Genomic DNA, 10480 nt, shown 5'->3' on the forward strand with positions numbered 1-10480 from the left:
GGCAGAGTGCTGAGCCCAGACCCCCAGCTCCTCAAATCCCCCTTAACAAGGCTCCTCATCCTACCTGGGCTGCGCCCTCTTCAAAACCCTTGATGACTTCCTGTTTGCCAATTCTGAACTTGAAAGGTTTGTTTCTGTCTCTGGATGAATCGAATTTCTTCCCATTTTGGAGCATTCCTGTGAAAGCAAGGATAGGGTGGAAAATAACTGTGGTCATGAGCTAACTCCCAGTTCAGGTTCAACATGTCTAAAACGGAATTCCTATTCTGTACAAACCTTCTGTCTTTCAGTCCTCCCCATCCATCCTGTTGGCCAAGCAAGAAACCTGGATACTTCCACATACAGCCTATCACCAAGTCCTGCATATCTTTGGAGTCCAGCTATTTTCTCCATTTCTATTACCACCACCCTCTGTCCTCATCAAGCCACCATCATATCTCACCTGTGTACAGGAACCAACTCTAACTGGCCTTTTTGCTCTGTTCTTACTCCTCCATTCCATTCTCCATACTGTACCCAGAATGATTTTTTTTTTTTAAACACATACCTGATCCTATTACTCCCTTGCTTAAAATACTTCAGTAACTCCCCAGAGGCAGAATCCAAATGCCTACATTGTATCCAGGCACTTTAAGATCTAGCTACTGTTTGCCTGATAACCTTCTCTCTGCCCTCCCCTTCCTTCCCTTCCCTGCCCTATTCAGGTTATACCTTTCTCAAGTACTTCTGCACATTGCAACTTTTATCATGGAGCTGCCTCAACCTGAAGGTCTGTTTTCCCAGGCATTTCATCCTCAGGTTGAGTCCGCACCTGGTCTGCCCAAGGTTCCCCCAACATGCAAAACCCAAAGGTCATATCATCCTTTACTACAGTGAACTGTAACTGTAAAGTGACCCAGACAGGGACCTCCCTGGTGGTCCAATGGTCAAGAATCCACCTTCCAATGCAGGGGACACGGGTTCGATCCCTGGCTGGGGAACTAAGATCCCACATGCTGCAGGGCAACTAAGCCCATGCACCACAACAAGAGAGCCCGCATGCCGCAACTACAGAGCCCGTGCGCTCTGGAGCCTGCGCGCCACAACTAGAGAGCCCATGAGCTGCAACTACTGAGCCTGCGTGCTCTAGAGCCTGTGCGCACCACAACTAGAGAGAAGCCTGTGCGCCGCAATGGAAGATCCCGCATGCCGCAACTAAGACCCGACACAACCAAAACTAAATAAGTAAATAAAATTTTTTTTTAAAAAGTGACCCAGCCAGTCAGTGGTGGCCTCCAGACCTCATACAAAAGAGATATGTGAACCCAGAACACCCCGAGTGTTGTCTTAGCAGTTTGGAGCACCCCTCAGCCTCCAGCTGCAAATACCTTGTCATCCCTGATGTACATGTGTTGTCTCAGTCCAGCTGCCTAAGACCCAAGAGCTGCTTTTCTATTTTCTGTTCTTACTGGTGTCTCTAGTTCAAAGATCAGACATTCTGTAAATGATGCTATTCCATGACTTCTTGTGGCCCCTGGACCACAACAGAAGGCAGTTTGGGACCAGAGAAAGGCCTAGCCTGTAAGTTCAGAGACTGGATTCTGACTTCACTCGGACACTAACTCATTGTGTGAAGTGAGGCAAATTACTTCCTCTCTCATGGCCTCAGATTTGCCATGTTTAACATGAAAGGTCTGGGCCTGCTCAGTATCTGAGCATCTGTGATTCCACTTCCTAATTTCTACAACATAAATGTATACAAGAGACATTCTTATTTACCTATTTTCTAGGCAGAATAAATTGTGCTCTTGCCCTGGGTACTAAATCAGGCAAAGAAGAAAACCCTATCGCTACACAGAGATGCAAACAGATGGATCCTTCTGTATCAAATATAGGAGATCAAATACAAACTCATGCATACACACAGGTTGCTAAGATATTCAGAGATGTGCATGCATGCTCACATGCATATATGCATAGACCCTCAGAAGAAAACCCCGCTGGCCAGATGCTAGGAAAATATTTAGATACACAGATATAATACATTCACACAGACACATACTTGTACAATACACATATGGATAGGTGCACACACACATTCACACACTCCATTTAAAGACTGATTTGCTCACTCCCCAATTTCTTCGGGTTTCATATGACTTAATCCACTTCAGACCATATACTGTTATCTACTGCTGCAGGTTCATCCAAAACCATGCAGTCCAGAAACAGACCCACAGATACATGGTGACCTGATTTGACAAAGGTGCCACTGAATGCAATGGATAAAGGATGATTTTTTTTTTAATGTTGCTGGATTGACTGTATATGCATATGGGGGAAAATGAAACATCAAAGTGAACCCCTATTTCACCCACACATAAAAATCAATTCCAGGGGCTTCCCTGGTGGCACAGTGGTTGGGAGTCCGCCTGCCGATGCAGGGGACACGGGTTCGTGCCCCGGTCCGGGAGGATCCCGCATGCCACGGAGCGGCTGGGTCCGTGGGCCATGGCCGCTGGGCCTGTGCGTCCAGAGCCTGTGCTCCGCAATGGGAGAGGCCGCAGCGGTGAGAGGCCCACGTACCGCAAAAAAAAAAAAAAAAAAAAAAAAAATCAATTCCAGATGAATCACAGACCTAAATATGAAAGATAAAATAATAAAGCTTCTATAAAATAATAAATAGAAGAACATCTTCATGACCTAGGGATAGACAAAGATTTCTGAACTGTACTAACTATAAAGGAAAGACTGATGATATGTAGGACTTCATTACAATTAAGAATTCTGTTCAAAAGATGCCAATAAAGGAGTAACAAGGCAAGCCATAGCATGGGAGATGTCTGGAATAGGTGTAACCAACAAGGGACTCATATCCAGGATACAGATGGACTCCTACAAATCCATAAGAAAAAGAGAGACCACCAAATATTTTTTTTAAGTGGACAAAATTTGGGCGAACTAACAAGAATATCCAAATGGTCAGGAAGACGTGAAAAGGTACTCAGCTTCATTAATCATCAGGGCTGTGCAAGTCAAAACCACCAGGACAGGCCAAAAACAAAACAAAAACAAAAACCTGACAACACCAAGTGTTGATGAGGATGTAGAACTGGAATGCTCAGACATTGCTGGTATCAGTGGAAACTGGCACAACTACTTTGGAAAGCTGTTTGGCAGGATCTGCTACATCTGACCATAGGTATAACCCTGTGCCCCGGCAATCCCGCTTCTGCATATATATAGCCAAACAGAATGTCGACACGTGCACCAAAAAACATCACAATTCATAATAGCTAAAAACGAAAAACAATCTAAATGTTCATCTACTGTAGAAACGATAAATTGCAATATATTCATACAATGACCTGTACAGGAATAAAAAAGAGCAAACTACTCTGGATAAATCTCACAGACATAAAAAGTGAAAAAAGTGACATAATGAGTGAAATAAGCTAAACACAAAAGAGTACATACTCTACAATTCCATTTATATGAAGTTCAAAAACAGATGAAATCAATCCACAGGGACAAAAAGTTAGAATGCTGTTTACCTTTAGGGAGGTGTAATGACTGTGAAGAGGCAAGAGGGAGAGTCCTGGGGGTGCTGGAAATGTCTGTTGATCTGGGGGGTGGTTACATAAGTGTGATCACTTTAGAAAAATTTCATCGAGCTGTACATCTTAGAGTTATATTCTCTACTGTATTTATATATAATAAAAAAGTTTACCAAAAAGTCCCATACAGTCTCCTGCTGGGTTTGATGAGACAATCCCTCCCCAGACCAGAGCCACTCATGGCTGATGTTAGTATTTAATGCACATTGCCTCCTGTCTGTATGTATTGTGAAAGGTCTTTGCAAAAGGATGTTGTGGTTTGAGTAACTTGACAAGGACTCGTCTGTCTGCAACATGTAGAACAGATAAATCAATTACACAGGTCAGAGGCCCCAGAAGACTCATGGTAATTAGGCCACATCACCAGGAGATAAAACACAGCTCCAGCCCACTGACGTCAGCGACCGACAACACAGCTGTTGAGAAATACCCACACTGTCTGCCTAGAATCAACCTGGCACTTCACACTGGCCCAGAGAACTGCTAAAAATGGCCCCATCTGACTATGTCCTAGGAATTAAACTGGCCTTGCTGTCTGCTAAGTGGCTGTCACCAAGTTTGCCACGTTGGGAAGCAGGTCACAAGGCAGAGCACTCAACCCCCAGAACAAACATCTGCTTGTAACCTTCCCGCCAGTGGTCCTCAGGATCTCAGCCCACCTGGCCTTCCAGTGCAGATCATCCAAGAGGGCTCAGCAGAGGCGGGGCCTGCTCTGGCCGCACAGCACCCTGACACAGCCACTGCCACCCGTGCCTCACACTGCGTCAGAGCCTCCAGTTGACTTCCTGTCCTCCCCCACCCCCACCCCCCAGCCCAATGAAGGTAGGGATCCTCTTGTTTCATTTTTGTGCCCCTACTGCTCAGCACAGCATCTCACACGCAGTAGGTGATCAATAACAGTAGGCTGAATTGAATAGTCTGTTTCTGAAAAAAGAAAGGGAATTCTCAGGAAGCTGACCTCCTCTGCTCTAATAACACTGTAGGATGAAAAGGGAGTCTGCAGGGAGGGTCAGGGCTCTCAGAGCTGTAAGAGGAATTTCCAAGTATCAGACAGCAGCAGGAGGGCCAGGACTCCACCCTGCCTGCAACAGACAGAAGGGGAATGGAGGTGGTATAAGAGGGCAGGGGTGGGCTTCCCTGGTGGTGCAGTGGTTGAGAGTCTGCCTGCCGATGCAGGGGACACGGGTTCGTGCCCCGGTCCAGGAAGATCCCACGTGCCGCGGAGCGGCTGGGCCCATGAGCCATGGCCGCTAAGCCTGTGCGTCCGGAGCCTGTGCTCCGCAACGGGAGAGGCCACAACAGTGAGAGGCCCGCGTACCACAAAAAAAAAAAAAAAAAAAAAAAAAGAGGGCAGGGGTTAACCTTGCAAGCCCCCTTTCTCATTCCCTCAAGGCTGGCTGGGAGGAGTTGGGGATAGCTGGTCAGAGGGAGACTTGGCTGCCTTGGGCTCTGGGCCTGGTCTGGGGGAGCTGATACCTCTGGAGAGGAGTATCAGAGGAGAGACCTGCCTGGGGAGGGGCAGGTCTGGATGAGGGCTCAGGGAGTGAAGCCTACCTGTGTAGTGCACCACACACGTCTGGCCCTTCTTGGGGAATGTCCTTCCTGCAAGGAGACATGAGAATAGATGAATGAACAGCACATTGGAGAAAGCCGCCTGGGACATTTCAGGTGTGATTGTGACCAAGAGCTCTGGCCCACATTCCCCTCCATACCATGGAGATGCCCATGGTTCCAGTTCTGGCTCTGTACGAACCAGATTAGTCACTTTACTTCTCTGGCCTTGATTTGAACTTTATTTCCTTGGGTTCCACAACTCCACTCTCTCCTGGTCCTTTTCCTTTCTTTGATTGCTCTTTTTACTTTCCTTTGTCCATTCCACGAACCTTTCTGACAGCCTACTCTCTGCCAGGCCTGGACTAGATTCCAGAGACACAGAGCAATCTATGAACTCACAATGAGGTTAGGGAAACAGGCACATAAATAATAGATTATAATGCAGGGTGATGACTGTGCACAAGGATGAATAAACACAATCATTCACAACTATTTACTGAATACCTGCTGTGTGCAAGGCCTGGGCCTGATCTCGGGATACACCAGTGAATTATACAGACAAGATTCCTACTCTTTTGGAGTTTACATTCTAATGGAGGGAGACAAACAATACTCAGATAGACAAGACAATATAGATTGTGATAAGTTCTCTAAATAAACACAATGATAAATTACAGAGAGATACAGTGGGACAGGCCATTTTAGAATAGGTGGTCCAGGACAGCCTTTCAGAGAAGATGACATTTCAGCTGAGACTTGAAGGATGAGCAATACGCTGGGAAAAGCACTGCAGGAAGAGGGAGCAGCAAGTGCACAAACTGTGAGGCAGAAAAGGATCAGTGCATTTACAAAACAGTAAGGAGCCTAGACGACTGGAAAGAAGGGAAGGAGGTGGAGACAAGTGGGAAAGAGCCAGATCACACAGGGCCTTGCAGAGCCGGATTTGATTCTAAGTGCAGCAGGAAGGCACTGGAGGTTTTAAGCAAGAGAATGACATAATCTGAATTAAGATTTTATAAGATCATTCTGGCTGCTGTGTGTAGGATGGACAGTTAGGCGCCTGTTGCAATAATCCAGACAGAAAATCAATGATGGCTTGAATTAAAGTGGTTGGCAGCAGAGAAGAGAGTAAAATAGATTGGAAATATACTTTGGAATTGGAGCTGACAGGGCATGCTAATGGCATGGAGATGGGGTCCAGGATGAGAGAGAAGGAGAAAACAACCACGATGCTTGGGTTTTAGGTTTGGAGGAGATGATTTAGGATGGAGGAGCTGATTCCTGAGATGGGGAAGGCTGATGAGGAACAGATTTGTGCAGGTGGCAATCTTAAGATGCCTCTTAGACATGTGAATTTGTACTACAAGTAGACAGATGGAGAGTCTGCACTGGAGGTATAAATTTGAGTGGGATTTAAAGCCTTGTGAGGGCTAACAGCTGAGCCAACATTTAGATGGGGGCCCTTGGGAGGGAGCACCTGACTCACTGAGCAGCAGGGAAAGTATCAGAGAGGAGATAATGGTTAAACTGGGTCTTAAAAGATGAGTAGTTTACCAAGGAAGTAAGGGAGATAATTTGGGAAGAGTGAACCACATGTTCAAAGGCTTCAAATTGAGCAGTAGTGGGAGCCCGTCTGGTTCCCTGCTGTGTAATCCTAGGGTCTAGCCACAGTATATGCTCAATAAATATTTGCAGAATGACTGGTATATTTAACAACTGGCAGACAGCTCGATAAAGCCGGAGGAAAAGTTGGTGGTGGGGGTAGGTACTGGTAGTAAGAGATGAGGCTCTAGCATGGAAGGTAACAGGAGGCTGTATCACTGTCTGCCTGGAGAAAAAGTAAGATTAATTAAAACGTTTTATGCCTAGGGAGGGGCATGGTCAAATATGCATTTTAAAGAGTGCTCAGGCTGTGGTGGGGAAAATGGTGGGGGTGGGGTGGGAGGCCAGATGGAAGGCCAGGAGGTGAGAATGGAGGTGGGGAGACCAGTTTAGAGACTGTGCATAAATCCAGGTGAGAGATGATGTTGGCCTGAACTAGGGCAGGGGCTGAGGAGATGGAGCCTTAGAGATATTCAGCAGAAGAACTTGGCAGGATTTGGTGTGGGCTCCACCAAGGCAGGCATCCCCAGCACTGCAGCGTAGTCATTGAAATATTAATTGGTACATTGCCCCCTCTGGGTTATAGCATGGTAGCTGGCCCTTTTGTGCTTTCTTGACTCAGGGGTTTAGATTGAGCTAAAAGCAGAAGGCCAAAGTTCCTCCAGGCTTTCCCTAAAAATCTGATCCCCCTTCAAGAGAAAATGCCCCTTGTCTAGCCAGGGAGGGAGGATAAGGAGAGAAAACTCTAAAGGCTTCTTTGAACCAGGGAAAGGAGAAGAGGCCTGGAGGCCGCTGGCAGAACTCTATGGCAGTGCCCCGGGGGATAAAAAGGCCTCAGGGAGATGCTTCCTGGGGCACAGCACCATGGTTCCCAGCATGGAAAAAGAAGCCTGCAGCCCATGGGTGATCCAAGGTTGTGGCTGGGACTTCTAGGGACCACTGCTTTTCAATAAGGAGGGTGGCCAAGAACCAAGAGTCCCTCCAATTTCCCGGGGGTGGGGGAGTGTCAATAATGTCTGACATGCAGTTTGCCTGTCAAATCCTGCAGAAATGAGGGCTCCAGTCTGAATTAAGGTTGGTTTAAGAAATAAAGAAATAGCTACTCCTGGCACATCCAAACTCAATTACAGAAGGGTGATGCCTGTAATGTCTGGCTTGGGAAAGTGACTGGTGCCAATCCTGAGGCAGGAAACAAGGGAACACGGAGGAGTGCTAGGGAGTGGGGGAGACCAGGAGCATGAGTCCTGTTTTGGACTTGCTGACTTTGAGGGATCCGTGGGATGTGCAGATAGAGGCTGAGCAGCAGCTGGATAAATGGACCACCTGGAACTCAGATTGGAGGCCTGGGCTGGAGGCTTAAGTTTGGAGACCATCGGTTTGCAGCCCATAATGAAAGCCATGGGAGTGGACAGGATGGCCGGAGAGACTGAGTGGGACAGGGAGGATAAAGCAAGATGCAGAAGCAGTGGAAGAAGCGCTCCATCATTCCCAGACTGGGTCGGTCCCTACAGCGTCTCAACGCCCAGATCGCAGGCGGCCGCCCAACCAGAGGCCGGGAGGCGGGCGCGTTAGAAGGGGGCTGCCCCGAGCAGAAGAGACCCCAAAGCATGTCCTTTCCCGTGTTTCCAGAGCTCAACCAGCAGGGCAGGGAAAGCGGAGCTAAAAAACGGCCCTAGGAAATCAGGAGTAGCGGATAATCGAGCGGTTCCAGTCGCGGGCAGCGGCAGCCCGAGGCCCCCGGGGCGGTGGCGGGCCGCAGACCCCAGCCTCCCAGCCGCCGCCTTCGTTCCTCTAGGTGAGCAGGCGCGTAAGGGGATGGCGAAGGATGTGTGCTAGACATCCAACAGTCCCATCTAGGGTCTTCTCCCGCCTCCCCCATCCTAGGCCAGCTCTCCCTGTTCAGCACCCTCCGCGCCACCTCGGAATCGGACCCCCGCCCGCCGGGCTCCGCCCCGAGACCCCTCCTCCTCCCCCGGCTCCGCCACCCGGTACCGTCTCCCGGGGAGATGGTCTCGATCTCCACGCCCATCGCGGTCCCACTGGCCCCGCCTCCGAGGGTCCCCGCTGTTTCCCCGACCCCGGCTCCGGCCCTGGCCCGCTGGCGCTCCGGCTCGCCACCCCGCCGCCACTGCAGAGTCGGAGGAGGTGCGGCTGGAGTCGGGACCTGCGCGGGGAGGGGCCACCGGGAAGGGGGCGGCGGGGCGGAGCGGCGCGGAAAGGTGGGGTCGACCGGGGCGGGGCTCGGGGGAAGGGACCCTGACGCGGCTGCTCGGGAGCTTGACCAGGCTGTTGCGGGAGGCATGCAGACACTCGTGCGCATCCACCCACCCATCTATCCATCCATTCATCCATCCATCCGTTCAACACATATTTATCTTGCACCTACTCTGTGTTAAGCTGGGGTGAGGAGGGCCGGTCAACTCGGTCTCACAGACTTGGGGGAGAAGGCCGGCAACTAAACCAACACTTTCATTAACTGCGTTCACTGCCATAGCGTTCAGAGCGTCATGGAAGCACCAGAGAGGTACCCACCCCAGCTAGGCTGTCCGAATCTGCAGGGGCAAGCTGAGGGGCGGGGGCGGGGGGTGGAGGAGAAGCCAGTAATTACTGACTCTACCCCACCCCCCCTTAACCACTGTTCTCCATCCTGCGCAGTTCTGACGTACGCACAGGTGGACTCCCACCTTTCAAGGCAGAGAACTGTGCCCTGGGGATACCGGCTGAATTAAGACAGAATTGCTGTCCTAGAGGAACTGAATCTGTGATGGGCAGGGACACAAACAGTTACGGCATGGAGTGATTTAAGTTGTGGGATAAATGAATGAATGAATGAGTTCTACCAGACCCTTCACCTCCACCCAAAGGAGACATAAGAATCTGGAAAGGTATTTTTTGGAGAAGGTAACATTTGTTTGAAAAATGAATGGGACTTTCTCTCTCTTTTTCTCATTCTTCATGCATTGTTGCAAAAATTGATATGAAGGTATGATTCTTCCAGCTATGGTGCTGGAAGACAGGCATGGGGAGAAAAGCCTGAGCAAAGAAGAGTGGGCCCTAGAGGTGTTCTCCTTGTCTCCCAGATGGTCGGGGCAGAAACTTCAGGTTACCAGCATCGCTGAAGGAGGGCTGGCTGTGTGTTCAAGAAACATGATGCTCAACTGTACTGTGAGGGTCAGGATCTGAAATTCCCCATGGGCGGCCCCAAGGCGTGGCCCAGAGTCTCCCAGGGGTATAGCCGGTCTTAAGCCTAGTGAAGCACTAGCTTCTTGAACTGTGGCCATGGTCAGGCACTTTGGGGGTAAGTGTAGAATAACGGTTTGTAATTAGCACAGGTCCATGGAACGGCTTCAGTATTTTGTGTACGGAAAAGAACATTTTTCTGAGGAGATTTTATCTTATTTTAGAGGTCCTCGACTCCTTCCCCCAACAACCCCCGCACCCCTAAAAAGGTTAAGAAGCCGTGTTGACTTTAGGGCTCCCGGACTCCTTCTTAGACTAAGAGAACCGATGAGAAATGGGGGAAGGCGCTATACCTTTCAAGGGAGAAATTGTAGCAGGCTTACCTTCGGTGGCGTTTCACGGGGAATACAACTCCCAGAGGTCCGTGCGGCAAAGCCCGAGCTTATTGGCCAATGGGAAAGACCGTCTCATAACGGGACACAAGCAATAGCCAATAGGCAAGGGTCATTGCCGAGCTTGCCCAGCCACCGCTCACCTATCAGGGGCCT

At 49.4% G+C, this 10480-nt stretch overlaps 1 protein-coding gene across 2 annotated transcripts in view; it reads right to left on the minus strand.

Annotated features, from left to right (window-relative positions):
• Positions 1 to 9293, minus strand: part of FKBP1B (FKBP prolyl isomerase 1B) — a 27173-nt gene extending 17880 nt beyond the window's left edge. The window contains exons 1-3 of one of the 2 annotated variants that reach the window (XM_022574333.3): positions 8745 to 9277; positions 5151 to 5198; positions 65 to 177 (exon numbers count right to left, since the gene is read on the minus strand). In XM_022574333.3, the coding sequence (XP_022430041.2) occupies positions 65 to 177; positions 5151 to 5198; positions 8745 to 9084 (501 nt within the window). In that variant the 5' untranslated portion in view covers positions 9085 to 9277. Of the gene's footprint in view, positions 1 to 64; positions 178 to 5150; positions 5199 to 8744 lie in introns of both variants that reach the window. The other variant, XM_022574334.3, reaches the window with a different exon arrangement.
• Positions 9294 to 10480: the final 1187 nt, after the last annotated feature.

Source organism: Delphinapterus leucas, chromosome 13, assembly GCF_059928025.1.
Source record: "Delphinapterus leucas isolate spDelLeu-1000000601 "Yukka" chromosome 13, BTC_Dleu_Yukka2, whole genome shotgun sequence".
Classification (NCBI taxonomy): domain Eukaryota; kingdom Metazoa; phylum Chordata; class Mammalia; order Artiodactyla; family Monodontidae; genus Delphinapterus; species Delphinapterus leucas.